The sequence below is a fragment of the Dipodomys ordii genome, unplaced genomic scaffold (assembly GCF_000151885.1).
Source record: "Dipodomys ordii isolate 6190 unplaced genomic scaffold, Dord_2.0 Scaffold130, whole genome shotgun sequence".
NCBI classification, from domain to species: domain Eukaryota; kingdom Metazoa; phylum Chordata; class Mammalia; order Rodentia; family Heteromyidae; genus Dipodomys; species Dipodomys ordii.
Window position 1 is genome coordinate 4442365 of NW_012267346.1, and position 26074 is coordinate 4468438.

Sequence of the window (26074 nt, forward strand, 5' to 3'; positions counted from 1 at the left end):
AAAGATTTAATTTGCAAAGATTTCAATTTAGCTTGTTTCAATTATTTTGCTGCTTCAGGGAGGGAAGAAGAAGGGAAGGAAGGAGAGAGAGAAGGAGGAGATTCATCTATTCTCTGTCAGTTTCCTGAGCCAGAGCCATGCAATAGACTAGCAATCCTTGAGTTCTGAAAGCTGGCAAAGTCACAGAAGACACTGGGTAGCTGGCTTGGGTCCTACATGCATGGCAAATGACACGTTCTTTTAATTATTTGATCTCTCAATGCTCAGTGCCTTTGTGCCCTCTTCTGGACTATTATTCTCTTCCTTCTGCCTAGAAACTCCTATTCCTTTTCCTGGTCAGCTGTAGTGGCACCTATTAATCTCTAGTAACGCATACAATATAACAATCTGTTAATGAGGCAATGTTTGCTTACCCATGTTCCTTAAAGATGTGTTATTCACTATTATTCATCTCAGCATCCCTCATTTTAGTAACCCTCAAAATTTAGCACCAGAGCCGGGCGCTGGTGGCTCTCGCCTGTAATCCTAGCTACTCAGGAGGCTGAGATCTGAGGATTGTGGTTCAAAGCCAGCCCAGGCAGGAGAGACTGTGAGACTCCAATCTCCAATAAACCACCAGAAAACCGGAAGTGGCGCTGTAGCTCAAGTGGTAGAGTGCTCGCCTTGAGCTGAAGAGCTGAGGGACAGCGCCCAGGCCCAGAGTTCAAGCCCCATGACCAACAACAACAACAAAAAAATTTAGCACCATGCCCAGACAAACAAAACAAATGGTGTATAATAGCTAATGTGGAAAGAATAGATGTTACTCAATAATCATTTCAGGGACTTCATAATCCTCAGGTGCTTTGACTTATGAGACTCTCATTTTACAATTCATTCAGATGTGCCACTATCCAATGGTCAGCAGGCCTTCTTGGAAAGGATGATTAAGAACATTTCTTACCTCACCAGGCACTGATGGTGCATGCCTGTAATCCTAGCTACTCAGAAGGCTGAGATCTATAAGGATCAGGTTCAAAGCCAGCCAGAGCAGAAAAGTATGAGAGACTCTTCTCTCCTATAAATTACTTAGAAAAAGCCAGAAATGGTACTGTGGCTCAAGTGATAAGAGTACTAGCCTTAAGCACAAAGAGGCTCAGGGACAGTGCCCAAACCCTGAGTACAGCCCCAGAACTACCCCCTCACCCCCCAAAAGAATCCTTCCTTGTTTCTCTTGCAATTTATAAGAGACAGATTTCTCTATAATCCGATGATCTAACCTTCACATTTCAGTTGGATAATTAAAACTAAAATATCTAACAATGAATTTCATTTTTCATCCTTTAATAATTCACTTTTAGCGCCAGTGGTTCACGCCTGTAATCCTAGCTACTCAGGAGGCTGAGATCTGAGGATCGTGGTTCAAGCCAGCCTGGACAGGAAAGTCTGTGAGACTCTTATCTCCAATTAATCACCTGAAAACTGGAAGTGGTGCTGTGGCTCAAGTGGTAGAGCTCTAGCCTTGAGCTCAAGAGCTGAGGGACAGTGTCCCAGACCAGAGTTCGAACCCTATAACCCACAAAAAGAAATGACAAAGAAAAAGAAAAAGAGATTCACTTTTGACTTTAACATTTCACTTTTGATTGTTATAGAACCAGTTTCCTCAGCATCTAAAATTGTAGAGTATCTTCCTCAAGTGAGTACCTTTTAGATCTTGTAGCTGGAATCCATTCCTAAAATGTTTAAAGTCGCTTTTAAGAATTAAAAATATGTGAGCCCTGAGATTCCAGTCTTCACTGCTAACAATTTGGTGCTTTGTCTTTCTGGTGTTTTCCTTAAAAGCTCTGTGTATCAGAGACTAAGCAAGAACAAGACAAATGTCCTAGCACTAAATATGGAACATCATTTTACAGTATCCTATCTAGCAGTAGATCTTTATAAATGTTCAGATATCTTGAAATTCAACAATATCAAATGACTTAATACTACAGTTGAGGCAGGGGACTGTTATTTAGATGATACCCCAAGTATGTCACTAAGTATGTCAAAAGGAAAACAAAAAATAAAAAACCAAAGAAGTAGTTGCCAAATCACAAAATTACTCATGTTGAAATAGCACATTTTTAAATTACCCATGACAGTAAAAGGGATTTGAATAATATCAGGTTTTTGCTATTTCTATTCACTTTGTCAGAGAATTGTCTGCATACATTTACATGAAGACATATAAAATAGTGTTTGTGAGATGATCTACAATGGCCATGTAGAAGAACAGCAGAAGCAGAGAGCATCGGAACTAATAATGAGAACTTCACTACTTAGCTCCCTTCTGCTTCCCGAGCTATGTTGGGTCACTGGGCAGCTTCATCCCAACAATTGACTAAAATACAAAACTCAGCATCTTCATCACACCAAGCATGTTTCAAAGCCTCAGAAATCACATAAAACGGGCTGGGAAGGTGGCTCAGTGGTAGAGCGCTTGCCTTGCATGCATGAGGCCCTGGGTTCGATTCCTCAGCACCACATAAGCAAAAAGAAAAAAGCTGGGAGTGGCGCTGTGGCTCAAGTGGTAGAGCGCTAGTCTTGAGCTGAAGAGCTGAGGGACAGCGCCCAGGCCCAGAGTTCAGGCCCCACGACTGGACCCAAAAAAAAAAAAAAAAAAGAAATCACATAAAACTAGTGGCTGGCCAGGGCCAGTGGCTCACGCCTGTAATCTAGCTACTCAGGAAACTGAGACTTGAGAATCATGGACGGTTCAAAGCCAGCCCAGGCAGGCAAGTCTGAAAGACTCATCTCCAATTAACCACCAAAAAACAGGAAGTGGTGCTGTGGTTCAAGTGGTAGAGTGCTAGCCTTGAGCTGAAGAGCTGAGGGACAGCACCCAGGCACAGAGTTCAACCCCCATGACCAACAACAACAACAAAAATAAATAAATAAATGAATAAATAAAAAACAACAACAACAAAAACTCACTGTGTCTTGCCACACAGGACATTGCACAGAATATTAGCATGGTCACAAAGTTCTACTAGGCAGTGATGATCTGTGTGGCTGCTGGTGTCCCTTTCTTCCCTACATCCTACCCCATCCCCCAACCAGAGCAAGTCAGACAGAAGGTACCATCTTTTCAGAGGGCAGAATGAAAAGGAAAGGAAGGGCAAACAGAACAGCACTTGGGCAAATCCCCTTCAGGTCCACAGCAGATGGCTCAAATCAGTGATCAGTCTAGCTATGAAAGAGCAGGGAAAACACAAAGATTCATTAAACAGCCATCAGCCTATTCAGAAAACTAGGAACTGTAGAAAAAAAAAATTATTTGCAAAGTGAGTAACTAAAGGGAAACTTTTAGTTTTAATTTTAATTTTAGTGGCTATCTTGATGTAGCCTGAGGGTAAAGGAAGGCCTAATTAACACTCATGGGCAAAATGCCAATTGAACTCCGCAGAGTGGGACTCACATTTGGCTACCTGAATGCTACAGGCATAAAGAGCCAGCTGACACATACATTGGCATGCTGACACAACTAGCAGACAACAGATCTCTCTCCCCCTTCCCTCCCCTGTCTGGGAACTGCTTTGAATACTTCACACACCTCAGTGGCCAAGGAGAGAACATTTCTTCCAGGATTCCAGGACTTTAGGTTCTATGTATTCCTCAAAATTTTACAAAAACAATGCTTCCTAACTCAACTCTACAATGGAGCTCCCAAAGGGAGGAACAAAACAGAGGAATCTACCCTATACTGAAACTAAAATAAATGGGACATGCACTAGTATTTTATCTTACATAAGCAGGAAACCTGAAAAAGGATTTGTGCTTTGCTAAGACATTTTGGACATTATTGGTCCAAAATCTGAAATCTTTATAGAGCCAACATGAAGCTCCTAAGTTTGTTTTTGGAGTATGCAATAAATGATGTTCAACCAGTAAAATCTGTGCAACTATCTCAAAATCCAACAAAACCAGAAATCTGAATTATTTCTTTTGATCCCAAGTATTTCTAGATAAGAAGTGCTCTACCCATACTCATATTACTAGTAGAGGGAGACAAGTAAGAGCCAATGTCATTCTAACATATCAAAACTTTGATGCATTCTGGGGACCAGAGGAAAAAAAGCTGAGAGCAAGCAAAGAGTGCCATTATTCAAAAAGAAATATATTCTTTACCTGAATTATGAAAATGTAACCCTTCTGTATGCCACCTTTATAATAACAATTAAAAATTGAATGAAAAAAGAACTAGCTAGAGTTTTTGTCTAATATGATTTGACAGATTGCAATGTGAGTAGATGTACAACATGGCCTCTTTCACCTGTAAAATAGCTGTTGAAAATACACAGGCCCTAAGAATTTCTTTACATAACCCTAACTTACAGTTTCATCTCAGTCTGATATTCTCCCTCTGCCTGCCTTAGGCACGTTCACTCCAAACCAGTAGGCACAGATCAATCCTCTTTACATACCATGGCCAACTCCAAAATCATCCTTTAGGGAAGCTCACATGGACTCCAGAATCAGTAATGTGCACAGGGGGACTCCTAGAAGGCAGTTCTAGCCAATACCATGCAGGACAGGTCAGAGATAGTGTAAGTCCTAGTGGGAAGCCAGACTCCAGGCTGCTGACAATCAGAACTAGGAAAGAGAGCAAACTGCTTTTATAGAAAGTAACTAGGTAAGAGACTACTAAAAGAACCTCAATAATAAACATCATATGAATGTTTACCTTCTACTAGGTACTAAGGACTTCTAATACATTGTCTCATTAATACTAAAAATGCTGTTTGAGAAAAACAATGCACAGGAGCCAATCAGAATGGCAGTATCTGGTTTGTTAGTCCTTTCAACCTCAGCTGGGATCATGAGACCATCCTTTAGGGCTGACAGTGATATTTTCTCACAATATTCAATGGCAGGGAATTAGGAACTATATACTCTTTCCTCTTTCTAGACTGGGCCAACAGAGAGTGAAGGCCCAGCCATTCACTTCAGTCAGCCTCTAAATGAGACTGTATTCATGGTTCCACAGACTCCAAGCTCAGACATCTTTAACTGAGCCTACCTTCTGTTTTTATAGAATCTATCCATGTGGCAAGGCACAGGGGTGCCACAGATGCCTTCCCACACCCCACCCACCTATCCAAAATAAGAACAAGTGATTCTTCAAACAGAAAACACTGGGGCTTGAGGGGCTAAGAAACTGGGAGTGTGAGCCTGTTCCTGTCCACTACCCAGAGCAGCCACTTGATGGCAATCTTAACCTATTCCCTTGGAATTCTTCCACACAGGGAGACCCCAGAAGGAAAGCAGCACCAAATGTGGGCTGCACAATATAGACTGGACTGGAAAGGGCATTTGTGATTGCCATTGCTGCAGTGGGGTGCATGAAGATGGACAAGCACATTGATGAAGACTAAGTGCGTTGCCCTCTCTCTCCAGTCCTTCCCTCCTGGAAGGTTTCTTGGGGGCCTAGTAAAGATGATTACCAATTGCAGATTCTTCACACAACACAACCTCCTCAAGGTACTATAATGCACTCACAACAAATAAAGGTCCAGGTTTACAGATGATAAGAGAACCATAAATCAACTGCACAATCTTACTTTTTCTTTTGAAAGGTGAGGGGGTGGGAAAAAACAGGATTTTGAATTCAAGGTATCCCACTACTTGACTTGCTTTCTCTCGGGTGGCAGTCTATCACTTGAGCCATGGCTCTAGCCCTGCTCCTTGTTGGTGACTGGAATCTCAAAGTTCTCTGACTGGCTTCAAACTTCTATCCTCCTGATGTCTGTCACCTGAGTAGCTAGGATTACAACTGGGAGCCACTGGTACCCAACCTCCACATACTTCTGCTCTTTTCCCCTGAAAAGGGGGAGGCAGCCCATCCCAAAGGAAAGCAAAGATGAGAATAAGTCAATTCTTTGACAGAAAGTAACACCCCTGTTGTTGAATAAAGCACCTCAAAACTTCCCTTCTTAAACTGTCAAAGAAGAAAACTTAAACCTACAAACATCTTTCTAGGGAAAAAGGAACTCTAGTGGAAACACACTGTGAATAACACTCAGTACAGACTTGAATTCTGAGTGGCAGGCAGATGAACTGAAGGGCTGTGCAGCATGGGGGGTAGGGGGGGAGAATGCTACTGTACTGTAACAGCCCATTGTCTTAACATGGGATAATGGCAGGATCTCCTATAGGCTTCAATGCACCCCCCACCCCCAGGGCCCACCCCCACCTTCCAGTGCAAAGACTTCCTTATTCTCAGCTTCTTGATTTATAAGAAGGGTTCAGGCGGAGAGTAGAGTATGTGTGTGCCAATATTTTCCTTAGGGATTCAGAAAGTGCCAGCTGAGAGCCTTCCAGCACACCCCATAAACTCTGGAAAACTTTCCAACTGAGCAATGGATGGGTCCTTTTCAAATAATGCAAGGCAAAGTGGTCTGAAGTAAATGAAGAACAGACAAGGTATACTGCAGATGAATCCCCTTACCTGGTCTTATACATTCCCTATGATTATGTCTACTAGTGTGGTGCCTGTCCATCTAGAGAGGAATAGTTCAACTTGTAGATTTATGGGGGTAGAGGGGAGAGGCCTGCAGCATGCATGGCTTGGGATAAAACCCACCCCTATGCTATACCCTCATCTCTACCTAGAGTCACTATAGGAAGAAGGAACTTTTTTAACACATGTGTTCATAGGTAGAGGTCCAAACAGCAGAAGCAAGGAAGGAGAATGTTTGGAATAATTTGTATATTGTTTTTGTTATTTCTAAGTAGAGACCATAAAGCTCCTCTACAGAACCAACTCAGCAATTCTATCCAAAATGTGAATGGCACAAGAATAGTTTGAAACAGCTTGAAGAAGTGTGGAATCACAAGAAACTGAGGCCTGAGCAGCTGCTCTCTTAAGGATATGGATAGAACCACACAGTATGGGCCTTGCTGATTTATTCCCAAGGCTAGGCTAACATGGGTGACGGTCCTGACAGGCAGGTGTTGGGTTATAAAAAACAGCTCCTTTCTCTCTCTCCATCTGTGCCCCCACTCACCCTGCCCCAAGCGTCCTCAAGTGAGAAATCTGTGTACTACTGTGACGTTTGGGGAAGATATAATTAAGAGGCTAACTCTGAGATTTTACATAATCATCTGCAAAGGAAAACAAGAGGATACATAAGATTTGGCAGCAGATGAGATTAGAAATAAATGTTAAATTAAGGGATTTATGGTCTGTGGGATCACGTCCCAAAAGCATGCCATCAAGCTTTAAAAACATATCATATAAGACCTTAAACATTTAATGTGGCTCAAATAATAACAAGGTTTTTTCCAAAAGCTAAATAAAGGTTCTCTGAATATGAAGGAGATGGGATCTCAGAAAATCTGCAAGCACAGCAAAACTGCATGAGTCCATTGTGGTAAATCTGATAGTAATTAAAGCTCCATCAATACACACATCAGAGAGTTCAAAGCATGAAATGGGTCAGACTTAAAAAACACATGAGGCCTTTTTCTGGTGGGTGGCATTATCATTTTACAAGAATGAACACCGATAAGCAAATCCTATTCAAGCGCAAATCACCTCTGGCTGAATGCAGGCCTATCTGGTGAGCCCACAGGGGCTTTGCCCTTTCAGTCAGTATATGTTGAGGGTTGAGGAGTTAAAGTGGAGGGAAAGCACTGACATACTACGTAGTATTCTCACTACATGTGAATCACTGAACAATAGCACTGTGTCCTCAACCTCAAAAGTTCTCAATTTATCTCACCATTTTCCCTTAAATAATCTCTGAGTACCAAAAGTTCTTCTAGGATCATTGCTGACCAATACCTCTCAAACCCTGGCTGGGGGCGGGGGGGTAGGGGGCTGGGGGATGAGGAGAGGAGGGAGAAGACACTGGGACAGGGATGACAACATGGGTCACTTTAGAACACAGAGCCCCAGAAAGGGTCCTCACTGCCTTCCACACTGGCTCCTTTTCTGTGTCAATCTGTTTTCTTCCTTTTAACTGAAGGATTTAGGTTAAACCACTCATAACAGCAGGCACTCAGCAAATAAATGTCGAAATGAATGTCCAAATTTAATTCCACCCAACTAAGAGGAACAACAACTCAGTAGCCAAATAGCTTGTTTTTTTATTTTAATGTTCTAAGATCATATAAGCATAAAAGAAAACACATAATGCAGATTAATGCAGAAATTGATTTAATCTACAAATGAAATAAAAGCTATCTGTCATAGATTAAATGCTTTTGTTTGTGTGACTATATTTCAGAAGGACCTGTACAGGTCGAAAATGTAAAGTGAGATGATATGGGTAAAGAGGAAGAGACAGCTTTCTTGTCATCACATGAGGAACACCCCAGAAGAAAGAAGTCAAGAGGAACTGAAATCGCAAGACGCCTTAGCCTGGATCTCAAGTGAGCAAGTGGTTGTGTAAGCTACCCACTCTATAATGCTTTGTAATGACAGCCCAAGCTGATGTGTGTATATGTGTCCTGTTCTAGAATTCCTAATAAATAAACTTGAGTTGAGTATTCCTAATATTCACAGTGCTGACTAACATACTACAAGAGAAAGGTAACAGTGAAGAGGATCTAAAAGTAAAGCAGCTGCAATGCTCATCTGCTCTGAAAGTGAATAGCAGTTCCACACTACAACTATGATACCAGCTTAAGACATGATCAGTCCCCCAGAATGCCACCATCTTCCTCCATTCATAGAGTTATTATCCTAATGCCATCAGAAGGCCCACAAAGGCTATGAATGACCCCTTTAGACTTGTAACCCACCGCTTAGAGCATACAAATATATCATAAAATTTCCTACAAAGATAAACCAAAACGTTGACAACCCCTAAAACAAGTACACCTTTCAAGAAGTCAAGGTGGGGTACAACTTCCTGGGGTAACAGAGAAATACTGTATCTCAATTAATTAACTGTGCTAGAGTACCTTGTGTCAAAACCTAAGTTGTACGAGATATGTGACTTGACCCCCACTTTCACATGTATGATATAATATGAGCCAGAATTAAGACTTGGGAGTCCAAATCTTGATTTGACCATCTCTTGGCATGGCATAAGTTACATCACCCACTAATCTAGAAAAATGGAAAAATATCAGCTATGAAAAATTAGGCTTTTCATTTCTTAAAAGCCCAAGTTTAACTTAAACCACCACCAATGCCCTTGGTGTTCCTCTGCAGACATCCAAAGGGACACAATGACAACCCAGTTCTGAGAATGCAAAACCCATTGCTGTAGTGTCTGTCTATAGGTAAATCTAAGCAAACTGAAACCTGGGGTCTCCAGGTCTCCATGGCAGACCCCCATGAACAGAGAGCAGCCTATCTGCAGCAGGACCAAAAGGAGTGCTGGCAGGTGGGACAAGGCAGTGACAGGCAAGCTCTCTGAAGTTTCACGCACCAAAACAACATAGCTTTGGACAACACTCAGCACTAGGGTTAGAGTGATGTTTGAAACAAATGAACATTTTTCACTCCAAAGAACTTACAATCTACTACTGTAGGGAGGAACAACACATTCTAATTAATGTCAGGTGGTGAGAAACATACAGAAAGGTATCACAGGAACAAAAGTATGATTCAAGGAAGAACCTTCCAGTTAAGAAAACACCAGAACGTAAAATACAGAGAGCTGAAGTCCTACAGGTATCAGAGACAATGATCATCAGCAAGAGCAAAAGTGAGAGTGGCTGGTGTACCTGGAGTAATAGCAAAGTAGAATTAGTGGGACAAAGTGAGAGAGAAGATGAGACTAGACACCGGGGGCCACATTCAATAGCAAGGTACAAACATCTAGCTTTCATATTGAGAGAAATACAGAAACAGATCAGAGTCAGAATCGGCATAGAGGCCTGGCGGGACTTGACTTGCTGGCGATATACAGGGAAACAGAGGCAGCTGCTGTCAGAGTATGAGGAGCTGCAATACTTAGAGGTCATGGTACCTAGAACAATGGTGGTGATAGTGTACACTCAAGCTCTCGGGGCATTGTGGATCTAAAATAAAGAGAGGAATGGGGGCTGGGGATGAAGAAAGTCCCAGCAAGTGAAAGAAAGAACTATGTATTAGCAAAGGGAGAGACAGGCAGTGAGTCAGCGAAGAAATTGGCTTTGAGATATCTTAAGTTTAGGAGGCCAGTGGGGAAATCCAACTGTAGAGAAGTCAGTCAAGTCTGGAGTTCAGCACATGTTAAACCATGTCAAAAGCATCAGAGTGAGCAACTAAAATTCACAGTGATGAACAGTTACCATTAGGGGTGGGAGTGGAGAGGGAAAAGAGGTATGAAGGTCATTATTGAATTTGTTAGGCAGTCTAATTCAATTTTCTAAAAAGAGTGGAGGAAGACCAAGCATAGTGATGCTTGCCTGTAATCCCAACATTCCAGATGCTGAGACAGAAGACTAAGAATGAGGCTACCCTGGGCTACATACATGGCAAGACTATGCCTAAAAACAACGAAGCAAAGGGAGGGCTAGAAATTTTAATACGAATATAAATAGTACGTGGAAACATATCATCTAGACATTTTCTTCCAAGGCATTTTGCTACAAAAACAGTGATGAAGTAGCATAAGACACAGGGTCAAGAGAAGGTTTATTTTCTTCTGGGAGAAATAACACATTTTGTATAATGGTGGGAATACTCTAAGAAAAAACAGTAAATGATGAAGGAAGGAGAGATCCTTTCTAGAGTGGTGCCTTCAGGGAAGGGGAACAAGGAGAATGGTTTGGTGCACAAAGAGACAAGTTGCCTAGAGATAGGAAGGCCCTTATAAGGAGGAACTTGAACTATAAACAAACCTCCAGACTCTAGTGGATTCTTATCTTCTTGGCCCACAACGTACACTGTACACTGCAGCTAGGAATTTAAAAGCTTTGGTCAAAACAAGCAGGGACAGGCCTAACTAAAGCTGAACGAACACACACACACACACACACACACACACACACACACACACAACCCCTCATACCATACATGTGGTTCCTCTCTCAGGTGGCACTACCTGTGTAGCATGCCCCTGCTACTACTAAACAGTCCAAGCTGTCAGAATGATGATGTAATCAGAGAGAAAGAGATCCAGGCTGACAGAAGTAACAATGAAGACTAGCTGAGAGAACTAGGCCAGTGAGTGTCAGGCACAAAGTGACCCAAAAGAAGAACATATTAACCTCCACAGGCACCTCCATCCTTAACACTCCATGAAATACATGCCCACAGCTGTGCCTACTGGGAAGCTCGGCGCCTCACTGTTATTTAAATTGGATTTCTGGTTCCAATCAGTCTTCAGCATGATCCATTCCTTCCAGTTAAGCTTCTCATCAAGGCTCAAAAATTCCTCATCTGTAAAAAGATGAGTTTGACCTATATGCCTCTGAAAAGACCCTTCCTGTTTCTAGCAATTCTTAATTTTGCACATCACTCCCTTGGTGCCAAATACATGACCAAGTCACAAAAACCAACCACCACAGACAGCCATCTGTCCCAGTGGATCTGACATCAACTCTCCAGTGCAGTATCTGTTTCCTTGCCTCTACCCATCACCAACATCATCTTTGTCCAATCTGGACCTCTGCTCAGAAAATTCCCCTATCTTTCAAGGTTTTTCCTAGTACTTCACACATGAGCCTTTGACATCAGCTGCCTTTCTGTTGATCTGTTCACACCAGCCCAGACATGTATACCTCTGTTGATTTCTAAAGTGACTATTTCAATCTATAGTACGTTTTGTACTTCACCTATTTTTAGTCACACATTTTTTCCTCATGTTAAATATGAATCTCTGGAAGCAAAAACTGTCTCATTATTATAATCATTGGTAGCGTGTTTGCTCTGTATCTTAGATAGGACAGATGAAATAAATAAAGTAAGAGATGCTCTGAAATAAGCAACTTGAACCTGACACTGGTGACACATGACTGTAATCTAAGCTACTTGTGAGGCTGAGATGTGAGAACTGAGATTCAAAGCCAGCCCAGACAGAAAAGCCCATGACTGTTATCTCCAATTAACCAGCAAAAAGCCAGAAGCAGATGTGTGGCTTAATGGTGGAGTGCCAGCCTTGAATAAAAAAAGACAAAGGAGAGTACAAGGCCCTGAGGTCAAGCCCCAGTACCAAAATAAAAAATAATCATAAAATAAGCAACTTAACCTTACAACACCGGCTATCAACTAAATCCTCCAACGTGACTAAATAGAGATTCTATATAGAAATGGCTTGTCTATGTAACCAGTCACAAACAGACTGAATAATAAAACACAATCTAGAGAAAGAGATGAAGCTTCGTCAAAAAATGCCTCTGTTTAGGATAGATGTAGCTTATTTTTAAACAAAAAATGCAAATTCAGTTGTCTTCAACAAATTGCATTTGCCCTTCTTGCCCCCCTGCCTTTCTTCCACCCAGAGTTGTGTCTCGCACATCAACGGCACACAACAGAAGGAAAGAAAGGTGTCAGGAAAAGAGGGCTTCAGAAAACGCAACTGTGTGCCCAAGCTGCAGCTGCTGCCAGTTGGTGGTCCCTATGGGACTAGCACTGGCACACATGAGCTCAGTGTAGGCCATGTAGGGAGGCACAGAGCGGACTCATTGCTTTATTCAGGAGGAATGTCTTTCCTATTTAAAGAAAAAAAAAGAGAAGAAAAGATGGACTTTGGACTCAAAGGAAATAGCCCCTTGCCTAGCAAGCTCAAAGCTCTGAGTTCAAATCCACATGTGTGGGAGGGGACAGGTACAGAACAATACATACAGGGGGACCAAGGGTCAGCAAACAAACAGAAGGAAAAGGTGAGCCCCTGTCTAAGTCCAGGTAAGCATGCACCCTCATGAGCAGGCAACGCACATCAATTAGGGCTCCATGGAAAAACAGCTATTGGCCAAGCAAAACACCATGGCTTTTTTTTTTTGGGGGGGGGGGTGTTAGTCTTGGGGCTTGAACCCAGGTGAATGCTCTACCACTTGAGCCACAAAGCCACTTCTGTTATTCTGGTGGCTAATTCCAGATAAGAGTCTCATGGACTTTCCAGCCCAGGCTGGCTTTGAACCACGATCCTCAGATCTCAGCCTTCTGAGTCGCTAGAATTACAGGCGTGAGTCATCAGCACCTGGCGACACCATAGTTTTTTGTTGTTGTTGTTTTGTTTTGTTTTTTTTTGGGGGGGTTAGGGGGGTCGGTCATGGGGCTTGAACTCTGGGCCTGGGTGCTATCCCTCAGCTCTTCAGCTCAAGGCTAGCACTCTACCACTTGAGCCACTGAACCACTTCCAGTTTTCTGGTGGTTTATTGGAGATAAGAGTTTTACTGACATTCCTGCCCCGGCTGGCTTTGAACCGTGAACCTCAGCTCTCAGCTTCCTGCATAGCTAGGATTACAGGCGTGAGCCACTGGCGCCTGGCACCATGGCTTTTATATTTGGCTCACAAGTATTGAAGAAGCTGGGCCCAAGTTTCATTCTGTGAACACTAGGAATCTTTGAGCAAGATGAATAGATTTGATCAGGAATTTTAAATTTGCTTCCTTGGGAGCAGGTAGTTGGGGGTATTGAGGAATGCCTTGTATCTGTTTTTCTAACATGGGTCATTGGCAGTAGATTAGCCCCCTCCTGTGACATCCAGCTTGCTGATGGTCAAGAGTATCCAACATATAAATTTCTAGGTGAAGAAGGAAATAACTCATCTGTGTGTCTTGGACTAAAAAGAGGAGAGTAATGAATCAGAAATGTTATCTTTTATTCACTCTATCAATTCAATAAAAATAATTCAAAATAAATAATAGAGCCCATCTAGGCCCAGAGTTCAAGCCCCATGACCGACCAAAAAAAGAAAAAGAAAAAATATTGGGCTGGGAAAGTGGCTCAGTGGTAGAGTGCTTGCCTTGCATGCAAGAAGCCCTGAGTTTGATTCCTCATAAGCAGAAAAAGCCCAAAGTGGCACTGTGGCTCAAGTGGTAGAGTGCAAGCCTTGAGCTGAAGAGCTGAGGGACAGCACCCAGGCTGAGTTCAGGCCCCATGACCAACAAAAATAAATAAATAAATAAAAATAAAAATAATAAGGCCTGGAAACATGCTCATTTCAGTGTTTACTTAGCATTCCCTACCTGAGGTTTTTCCCAATGAACAATGTCACTTACTGCCTTCAAAAGGAAACTGCTTCTTTAAAAAATCCCTCCTACAAAGTCTTGCTTTCAGAATCCCATCTTTATAGGAAGTTCCAAAATTTGTTTCTATTTATCTAAGTGGTGGTTACACACTTGGAAGCTCTAATTCAGAAAACCTGGCTTTATATGCTGGTTCTGTTAATTCTTAGCTAAATAGGCAAACTCTGCTATTCTAATCTTAATTTACTGTTTCTGCATCTAGAAAAGTCTGTTCTGATAATTTTTAGAGTATACACAGGTAAAATACTAGAACAGTAAATGGCAAATACGAATAACAGATTGGCTGCCCATTCCTGTCTGGACTAAGATTTCAAGGGGCTGGGGGACTCCTTTAAATCCAAAGGAAAGGACTTTCTCTTGAATGTATTCAACACTGATTCACTGGCCAAAGGGTTTACTGATTTGAGATGACATTTACAGGAAGCAAATGAAATTCAAATACAGCTAATAGCTCCCCTTTCTTACTGTGTAATTATGTGTACTTATTATTTGTGTAGCATGTTATTATTTAAATGTCCCTAATTTCAGCCCCAGTAGGCCAAGGGCCCTCAAAGAGTGGCCAAGGTCTCAGCCTCTGCCAGTCCTTTCCAAAGCTTTTGTCACTTTATTATAGACATGAAAAGTGGCATTATCTGCAGCAAGAAGTAGACAGAAAGCTCACAATCTATGAATCGTAGTACTAGTTCTCCTCTACACCTAGCTACAGCCAACAAGCAGTAATGATAGGTCCAAATCGAACACGTGCAATCAGTGAGACTGTTCAAGAATTGTATTTTCTACCTCTCTGGTAAGGCAAAAGAATTCAGTCCCTGTTACTTCAAAAGCACAAAAGCAAAATGGATGGCAGACATGGATTTCATAACATAAAAAGAAGGTCCTTCTAACTATCTTCTGTCTGCTTGTGTTATTCCAATTCTACCAGACCTGCAGAAATGGGCAGGCTGAGTTCAACCACTCAGATACAAGCTATGCTGTTAGTTTGCTATTAACAAGCACTAGACACCGGAACCCCTTCACATAAGTGATAAGGGCAAAGGGCTGCTCGCTCATCATGCCAGCATGCCAGTAATTTAGCAAAAGTGATGTCAATTTGTTTTTAAATTAGATAAAAATTATGTCAAGTCCATTCTATTGTTGATGTAAAATATTATGGTTTGTTTTTTTTTAATGAATTTCCCCAGGAGACTCTAGCCAATCCAACCCAGAAAACCTTTGTTAACAAATTGGTGGAGAAAAAAATATATAAAGCACCTTGTTTCCAACATTATAGTCGCAAAGATTTGGTGTAATTCCACACATTCTATGTTGCAAATTACAAACTAGATACAGAGATATGTAAGTTGAGAAATAGTTCTGATTCTACTATTATAAAATAAATAGCTATCTGACTTTAGCAAAGTCAGTAGCATACATAACATTCACAAGACAATTCTATAGAGCTAACGGATAAAAATGTCAGGACTCTCAGAGCATGCCATGGCCTAAGATCCCCAAGCTAAAAAGCACAGGCCTAAAAAGACTCCTGTCACCACCTTATCTCTAGGTTCGTATTACCATGCTGGCCTATTCTGCTCCATACGCTTTATCACCAAATTAACTTTATTACCAAATAATGTTGGCATAGGTGCAAGTGCGTGCGCGCGCGCGCACACACACACACACACACAATGCGCAAATGGAGTTAGGCACTGGTAACTCACATCTGTAATCCTAGCTACTCAAGAGGCTAAGATCTGAGGATTGCCATTCAAAGCCAACCCGGGGCCAGAAAGTCCCAGCAGACTCCTTATCTCCAATTAACCACTAGAAAAAGAATGGAACTGTGGCTCAAAGTGGTTGAGGGCTAGACTTGAGCTCAGGGATGGCACCCCGATCCTGAGTTCGAGTCCCATGGCTGACCAAAATGGGGAGAAAAAAGGGCAAATGCAATCATTTCAACTTTCAGAGGAAAACAACACTTCACATAGGTTGCTTTTAAAGTTAACATGAAAAACCTAACCTGCATGTCATCAGTCATTCTGCTTCCCCCTCCCCTCTTCCACCTCAGACATGAAGGATAATATTTTCTCCTGGGACAGGCAGGCCTACTAAACATTCATCCAAGCCCAAAGTAAATGTGATCTGATCTGTGTATCTAAGTATGTCCACAGAGAGCACAGCTTGCCATTACAATTCACCCCATTGCCACCTCAGCTGCATCAAAAACCCTTACATGCTCCCTACTCCTTCAGATATTGAGGTGCCTGCCCCACGAAAACATTCCACAGATCTGGGGGATAAGTGCATCCTCTGACCAAGAGGTGTTATTCCTGCTTTCCAGTTGTTAATTCTGAGTGCTTCCTGGTAACCCTCCCAAACAAGAATGCACACTTTGTTTTACTATGGTAGTTGCCTTCAAGGTTCTTAAGTTCTAAGGCAAGTTCAAGATTCTTAAGTTGTAAAACAAGGAGATGCTTTTACTCAAAACTGCCAGAGAAATCTGATATGTAAAGTAACCAAAAGGTGGCCCTGGAAAGCTGCCTAAACAAACATCTACACCAACCAGAAAAATGGCATGTGCCCAGCAATTCCAAAACCCAAAACCCAAGCCTCCGTGTCAGCAGTTTAAAGACAAGAATATCTATCAGGGTAAAAAACAAAATATCCCCAGCTAACCTTTCGCTATGAAAGGGAACCAAGAATAAAGTCTTTAATCCCAAATCCCAGTGCAGATATGTTTCACAACCATGATCAGAGTTTCTTCTACAATACCACATTGTCTGTGGTGTCAGATCTAAATCCAGATGACACCAGCATAGGTTGTTTCTTCAATGATTCACTTTAGTCTGTATTCACTTACCCAAATCCTACCACTACTAAACCCTATTATGTCATCCTAAAACCTGGTGCTTCCCAGTTAGGAAATACTGCATTGCATTATTCTTTGTCAGAGATTCAAAGAAGTACTAAGATATCACCCCTTCTGGAGAGCAGGAACAAGAGTGTTCTTCAAAAATTATTCCTACTAAGGAACCCAATCACCTCACTTTTCATTCCATCTCCAGCCTCAGACAAAATGATGTGAGCTATGAAGCTGTTACAACAAACTGCCATGTCAAATGTTCTCTCCATAAATACACAGCTACTACATGACAAGCAAGCACAAGCTGGGTTACCATTCTGCAGAAGACCTATATAAAAAGAGCTCCTTGGGACTGGGAAGGTGGCTCAATGGTAGAGTGCTTGCCTCCCATGCATGAGGCGCTGGGTTTGATTCCTCAACACCACATAAGCAGAAAAAGCCAGAAGTGGTGCTGTGGCTCAAGTGGTAGAGCTCTAGCCTTGAGCTGAAGGATGGTGCCCCGGCCCAGAGATCAGGCCCCACGACTGACATTCTCTCTCTCTCTCTCTCTCTCTCTCTCTCTCTCACACACACACACACACACACACACACACACACACACAGAGCTCCTTTAGGAAACAGAATGAGTCCAAGGTGTATATTTATAAAAATGCATTCTATAACTTTCCAAATGGGTCTTACCCATACAGTTTATACTGACTCAGATGAGTGAAAGGGGGAAAACAAAGGAGGCAACAGCACAGAACAAAGATGTCAGAGCTACAACCTTCGTGGCTGACTTTCAAAGCCAAGTCATACATAAAGAAGAAAACCTAGGGGCAGGATCTTTTAAGTCACAAAATAGTTACAGAACAGTCTTAAGAGAGGGAGACACACTGGGTGAACACGGAGTTCAGAGATGGCCTTAGAGCTATGGAAGCAGGTAGGTAACAGGTGAGAACTACTTCCACAAGAGACTGGAGGGCAACTCAGTTTACAATGAAAGCAGGTGGAAAGATACTGAAAGCCTATTTATTTTGCACCCTAACAAAAGTCAAGGACCCAGTATCTATAATGACTCTCCCAAAATCTGAGCTGAGCTTCCAAGACAAGAACAGGGTCTCCTGTTCCTCACTCTCCTTGCCTTCTCCTTGCCTCTGACAAGAGGCTGGAGAATATTACGGCAATTGCTTTCTCAGAAGGACAATACAACCAATTATTAGTCTTTAAATTCTTTTGAGAGGGTTTCTCCTAAAATCATTCAATCCCGGATAAAAAGGAGCATGGTAATAAACTCAGGAGCCAATTCCCTTCTAAGCTTCCAAGATCCTTTTGAGGACTACTTGTGTGTTGGGTCTTCGTCCATCCCACAATAGACAGTCAGGGTCTGAGGAAAGGTAAGTGCGGCGCTCGCTCGTTCCCCAGCCTCCCTCAGCCCGGGAGAGAATCAGACACATCGGGGAGCCAAATCCAGCAGGTAGAAAACTCCTTTATTAACAGAGAGCAGCCCTTTTTAAAGACAAAAAGGGCAGGTGGCATGGCAAGGGAGGAAGAGGAACCAATCACTGTCAAGGTCACACCCTATCATGCACCTAAGCCTTCACGGGCTGGTTAGGCACTGATTGTAAGGCAAATTGGGCTCTGCCCACTCTACTCTCTCCCAGCGCCATCTTTGCTGCCCATGTGCTCTACAGTAAATTGGGCTCTGCCCACTCAACCCTCTCTCAGCGCCATCGTTGTTGCCCATGTGCTCTACAGTATATTGGGCTCTGCCCATTCAACTCGCTCTCAGCGCCATCTTTGATGCCCATGTGCTCTGCACTTGTGAAGAGGGCACTTCCAGAGGCACTGCCCACTGTGTGGCCCACTAGCAACCTGTGCAGACCCACCAACAAGGAAGCCAAAAGGTGCTGGCAAGGCAGCTGGCAGAGAAAGAGGCAGAGAAGAGGAAGGGCAGATTTACACATTTCCTTAAACAAACAAAGACTAGAAGTAAAGCCTCCACACGTCATCAAGATCATCAAAGGTGCACATACTTGAGTAGAAAGACAGATCCTAGGGGGGGAAAAAAAAACTGTAACTGGCCTTGCATTCAGCCAACCAACTAGGAAACAGACCTTAACCATACTATTTCGTAGGACATAGTAAAGGAATATAAGAACAAATGTACAGACACAGTAGGATGTCCATAATACATTCACATGCCCTTCCTACTGCTATTAGATCCCTAGCTTAAGAAGCCCAAGCTGCCAGAACACATCCAATTCAAAAACAAGGCTGTGCACAGAGGTTTACATCCAACTCTAACTAGAGGCAACTCACCATTCACTGTTTTTAGGCTCCCAGCAATGCCTTCCCCGTGCTGCCTCTTCTGGGCATTCTTGAACTCCTTCAGAGACAAATAAAGGACTTTACGTACCACCCTTTCTTCTGACCATGGAATCCCATCACTGTCATCCTGGAGAAATATAACAAAGAAAAAGAGGAAGAAGCATTACTAAAGAGCAGGCAAACAAGTATTCAGACTCACAACATACTTTTTAAAATATGAATTCCAAACAAGTGTTCAGTGAATGCTGGTATAAAACCCAGTGCCGGAGATTTAAATTATATCATGCCAGTGAGTATATTTCCCTTTTGGATAGACCTGAAGGTAATCCTCAAACAGAAAAGAACCTATCACTACACTTTCTTATGTACTCTGCCATTTCCAAACACAGTCATTAACTAGTAATACTTTATTCCTGGCAAAGATCAGAAAAGGGAGTTCTCATACTCACAACCGGAGGTGTAATGAACCATCTCCCTGGAGTTTTATAAGGTGACTGATACATGACTGTACACATTATCACAAATAGGTGTAGCACTGTTTGGGCAATTTTACTGTCTATGTTGGGAGAAGATACTCTAAAATATAGGTGATAGCCTCAGGGACTACAACTCAGTAAGAAATGGAATTCCAACTGCACTGGCCTTTTAGACAAATAAATCACACATCAAGAAGAGAAGGGAACAGTGAAAAGATAGCAGTAGATCCCAGCAAGTACAAGCAAGGAGATGATTTTAAAATGATGGTGACACAGGGCTAGAGATGTGACTCAAAGGCAGAGTTCTTGTCTAGCATATGTGATGCCCTAGATTCAATAAGTGGAAATAATAAGCATTAATAACAGGTCTTGAGTGCATGGTTACAAGCATGCCCCTGTTATGTGGAGATTCAGTTCCAATGCAAGTTCATGATAGGAGAGTTCATAAAATGAAAGCCAGATGGGTGAAGGGTAGGAAACCAAAGAACAAGCAAGCAACCAGACTACAGACTATTCCAGTAGTGAAGATGTTCAAAAGAAAGAAAATTGAAAAAGCACCATGTGGTGGGGGATGAGGATTGAGGGAGGGAGGGAGAGAGAGAGATAGAGAGGAAGGGAAAAAAGGAAGGAGACAGGGAGGAAGGATACCTCATACATTTTGCTCTAGTAAAAATCTCAGCTGGGTGCAGGTGGCTCAGGCCAGTAATCCTAGCTACTAAAGAGGCTGAGAATGGTGGTTCAAAGCTAGCCTAGGCAGGAAAGCTGAAAAAGGTCTTATTGTCAATTACCAAAAAGCTGGGAGTGGAGGTATGGCTCAGTGGTAAAGGACTAGCCTTCAGCAAAACAGCTTAACAATGGCAGGCCCAGAGCTCAAGCCCCAAGACCAGCACCAAAAAGCAAAAACAAAACAAACAAAAGTAATCTGGAAAGATGGCAGACAGAAGGGAGCATGAAGCTCCACTTACTGACCAAAAAGTGTGTGTGCGCATGTGAACAATAACCCTAGTGTTTTAAAACAGGGTTGGTGGTACATGCCTAATGCATTGAAAAAGCCAAAGCTGAAGGATGAGCATTTATAAAGTCAGCCTTGGCTAGGATATTAAAAAGTTCCAGTCTAGTCAGGGCAACAAAGTAAGATCTTGTCTCAATTTTAAAAATAAATCTAAAAAGTCTGGGAAGATAGAAATGGCAAGCTGTGGTTAGTAAACTGAGGGAACTGGTAAGAAAAACCTTTCTTAAGGAACCAATAAGGAAAAGAAAATCATCATTTTTGGCAATGTTTCCCTTGGCTAAGGATATTCAGGGCCTCTAACCTGATGTCTCCACAATCTGGTAATACAAAACTCACATTACTACTTCAAGACATAGGCATTTCATAACAGAGCTCAATTTAAAGATGGAAATACTGGAGCTTCTCAATTACCTTAGGGTGAACCTTAAAAGAATAAGGAAAATATTAGTATCCTCAGTAAAAAGCAGGATTTGAGAGATTACATGTTCCTCTGCTTCAGCTGATGGCAAGGTAGTTCAGGGAGAGAACTGTCACCCACAGGCAGTCTGCAGTTGATGTACTGAGTTGTAAAAAAAGAAATGGTTTTTATTCCTGCCACCGAAGGTCACACAAAACCTCCATGGGAGTCAATCAATAAGCTAGATTATCAGAAACCTTTTCCAGCTCTTAAATTCCTAAACTCTGCATAAACACAAGCTATATCTCAGAAATCCAACCACATTGAGACTCTAAGCCCTAAGTCACTTTGGCTGCAATCTGGTTAAGCTGTAAGGATTTCTTAAAATGAGAGCAATTCTACATCTTCTATAGTAAGTGGAAAAAAGGCCAGAGGAAGGAAGGGATCTAAGATTTCCACCTCCCCCTGGCTCAGTGTCCTTCTCTCCTGTAGGCTTGCCAAGCTGCGACTTCCATTGTTGGGCAGCACAAGGTATATTGTCTTCCTGTTGACTCTCTGAAAGCCCCACGAAGTCTACATACCAAGATGGGGATTCAGGAACAAGCCTTGAAGGCTAGGAAGCTAAGAGACTGCACCGACCTAACAAGGAGAATATGAATAATTTCTAAATTTCTACCAGGGGCAAGTCACTAGAGACCATAAACACACAATTAAAAAAACAGAAAAATGCAGCATTCTGAACAGAATCCATTTGTGGAATTCAAATAATCAACCTAAGTAAAACACCGATGATTTGGCTATACAACATATGAAGAGCAAGACGTGGCTGAATTTATTTTTACAGTAACTCCCTTGAGTTTGCAGGAAAGTTCCCCCGGCACAATATTTGTGACTGAGTGCTGATGTTAACTAGAAGCAGAGTTAATGCTTGTTAGGCCAAAATCCACCTTTTCAGCAGCAAGAGTTGATTCATAAAGACTGTCAGGCAGAATTTTCCTCACCACCTCCCAGTTCCCATGCTTCTCATTTGCATCTCTACAACGAACAATATTGTGAGATTACAAACTTATTTCCTACATGTACACAGTTTATAAATTACAGAAGTCTCAAAATAACTCTCCTGCATCCAGGACAAGCCTGTGCCTTTGCCCTGATTCAGGCTCTAGATATGAGACTTAGCCCCTACAACTTACGTCTAATTAAAACATAAACCATGCAAGACGAAAACTACCGCCAAGGAAGCGGCGCGTTTAAGGTTCACTTACTGACACCAGCAGCTTCATTGCACCTATAAAGTACTTTAAATACAGGAGAAGCAAACCGTGACACAGATTATAGGGTTTCAAATTCTACACAGTAAAAATGACACACACACACACACACACACACACACACACACACACACACACACACACATTCTTTTGTAATCTAGAGTGCTGGTCAAGTCTTGTCACCTCCCTTAATGCAGACACAAGACACAACGGGTAGGAAAATCACTCCAAAATCTTCGACATTTAGCTGGGGTTTTTTGCAGCTGCAGACTCATGGTGAGTCACTCTCATGCCCCAGGAGTTCCTAGTAGAATGACAGGTGTTGAGGGCAAAGGTAGGCCTGCACATCTGTGTGATGGGAAGTCCAGGAAGAAGATTCTTAAGTTTCTACTCACTCTGCTGTGGTGATCTGCTTGTTTAGAAGTGCCGCATGAATGCTCTACAAAGCCTTAGTGCCAGGGGAGGTGAAACACAAACACTACATACAGCACTTCCTTCCTATTTTCCCTTCGTTAACAGCTATCTTATGGAATCTGTCTTTATCTCCATAGGGTTCAGATCACTTCACTTGCTGACCATTGCATTACATACAGCTCCTACAATATGTCTTATACAGTCAAAGCTCGACAAACATTCTTGAATACAATTAAACTTGACAAAGGTCAACTTGCTTCCCCTGGAAACACACATGCTTTTAACTATTTATACCTGCCTTGTCAGCGCTCAACCTTAGGCAACATTCAGTATGTAGACAGTCAAGGGGCTGACATCATGACAATGTTGATCAGTGAAACCACTGCCTCCCCCATACAATACCATCCACAAGGGCAAAAAGACATGGGTATACCTCTCACTCTCCGCTGTAAACTAGAGATGACTCTCTTACAATGGTGGTTACCACCACACTTGCCTTCACTACCTACATCCCTGCAAGAAGACAGCACTCAAAGTCCAAGTCCATATGGACATGCTGGGCACATATCTAATGCCCCTTCTAATAAATGCTAATTCTTTCATCAAATACTACCAGTACTGGCTGTTCTTCCTTCCACCTTTCTTACCACATGTATACCTTGTATTACCCACACACACCCCTAGGCCCCTCCAAAGTCTAAGATTACATTAGGAAGCTAACCCTTTATAACTCACTATTTTCAAGCGTTTGGGCCTTTAATATTTGTAAATCCAGATTATCCCCTTTCTTGTCCAAGTGAGACAATGTGGCTCTCCTCTGTAGATGTAAGTTTGGGGTTTTGCCCTATTTAAAAAAAAAAAAATCCCACCAACCCAAGCCCCCATTTATTATGGTTTACTGGTCAGCTTAATAGAGAAGGTAGAGCAGTGAGGGTCTGAAAAGGGAGAGTGACAGGGTTTTATTCTGACTTAGCCACATGTTTACCATCCTTCTAAATTATCAGAAAATCCCTAGTCAAAAGGGTAACTGCTCAGGAAGCAAATTTTATGTTATGGTTATGAAATGTTTTATGAACATTTTCTATGGGAATAAAATCCTGAGCAGCTTTCCAAACTCTGTAACACACTTACATACAAGGAGAAGTTAAGCACAAGAAAGGATTAGGAGACTTTTAGGTCAAAGGTCAATTCTAGGATAGAGATAAAGTAATTGAATACCCTCCAGATCCTTGCAACTCCAACCTGGGGCTCTCAGACCACCTGAACCTTAACCACCTGATTCAATTTAAGCAGCCCCTTAGCTCAATCTACACTTGATTTAGCATCTGCATCTTAATCAGATCACCAAATGACTTGTGTGTAAACATCCATCCTCTCCCATTTCACAGTACTTTTTCATTTCTGTCATACTATAGGCAGGGTGGGGGATGAAACCCCAAGACTGTTAGAATTATCAAATCCATATTAATATTCCCTAAAAGGTCTTCCTTTTACTTCTCAGGGATCGTAAGTTATATGTTAAGAACTGTCACACAATATAAGATATTATGCATTTCTTTAATAATTTCTAGGGTGACAAGTCTCTCACCCCCTCGTTTTGTAAATTTCCAACATACCCTTTAAAAAGACAATTTACATCTAAACATGTGAACCTTATCCAAGAACAGGACCAACATAAACCAAGAGTATCTCTATTTCCAAACACAAATTCTAAACTTATGACACAGTCTAGCAGTTACACCACACTACAGGGTCTTAGTAAGTTTGCAGTTAACTGTATGTGGAAATTGGGGTGGGGGAGGGGAGAAAGAAGTATTTAAGGAGGATGAGGCTAAGAAGGAAGGGGCTGAAGTTTACTACATCATGGAGCAGCAAAGGAAACAATTCAACAAGGATTATAGCTCTCATTTGCACAATTCTTTTTTTTTGGGGGGGTAGGGGTGGGGGGTAATCTTAGGGCTCAGACTCAGTGCCTGGGCACTGTCCGAACCTCTTTTGCTCAAGGCTAGCACTCTACCACTTGAGCCACAACGCCACTTCAGGCTTTTTCTGTTTATTTGGTACTGAAGAATCGAACCCATGACTTCCTGCATGCTAGGCACGCACTCTACCACTAAGCCACATTCCCATCCCTTGTAAAATTCTTTTATGGTACATTCTCCTCTACAAACAAATAAAATCTCCAAAAAGTAGCTGCAAAGTGAAATAAAAAAATCCTACATAGTTAACAGAAAGCCATGTGTGTAAGAATGTAAACCAAATAGTACCAGTTTCAGTATCTGTCTTCACTTTGTGGACAGACAAGAAAAAAAAAAAAAGTGCTCCATTATAAAAATTGGATTCTTGTTTTGGTATGCTAAAAAGTGCACCAAGAGTAGTTACCTGTCTCAGCTGCAACTTTTCAATGACAGACAACTCCTCGACAAGGCTGATTATCCAAGATTCCCTTGTGTAAACTAACAGGGATACCCCACATGAACATGGCTTATAGAGCAGGTGTAGGGCAGATATGATGTCCTTGAAGTCATGGGGAAAACTACTAAGGTGATAATGCCTGAGCTGACAGCAGCTATGGGTGCTGCTCACTGCTGGCCAGGCAGCAGGCTCAACATGATTCCTCGGCTCAGCGTACCCTTACCATATGGCCCCTACCACTTCTTTCGCCCCTTGAAAAGGGACCAGGTGTTGGGGCCTATAAATCCTTCAAAGGCTGAGGTAGGAGGATTGCCTGAGTTCTACCCAGGCTGGACAACATAGCAAGACTTTGTTTCCCACCACCACCAAAAAAAAAAAAAAAACCATACAAACAAAAAGAAATAAGTAAAAGCCACGTGTAACTCACTCTGAGTGGAAGAAAAATATCCCTTTGGAGGCAGAATGGAAAAAATTTTCTCTAACTGGAAATGAGTACAAGAAGGACAGTCTTCTACAACTACCCTGTAGAACAGAATTAATAAAGTATCCTTATGCAATTTGTCCATGCCTTGGTTTTTCATTGGAGTTTAGAATTCAAGCCTTGCTGAGTTAGAGGAAAAACAAGGATATAAAACAAACCAACAGGGCTGGGAAAGTGGCTCAGTGGTAGAGCGCTTGCCTTGCATGCATGAGGCCCTGGGTTCGATTCCTCAGCACCACATAAGCAGGAAAAAAAAGCGGAAGTGGCGCTGTGGCTCAAGTGGTAGAGCACTGTCCTTGAGCTGA

General features: G+C 42.1%; 1 protein-coding gene across 1 annotated transcript in view; it reads right to left on the reverse strand.

Annotated features, from left to right (window-relative positions):
* Positions 1-26074, reverse strand: part of Jarid2 (jumonji, AT rich interactive domain 2) — a 241640-nt gene that overhangs the window by 111047 nt on the left and 104519 nt on the right. The window contains exon 2 of the mRNA XM_013030449.1: positions 19295-19430. Coding sequence (XP_012885903.1) covers positions 19295-19430 — 136 coding nt within the window. The remainder of the gene's footprint in view (positions 1-19294; positions 19431-26074) is intronic.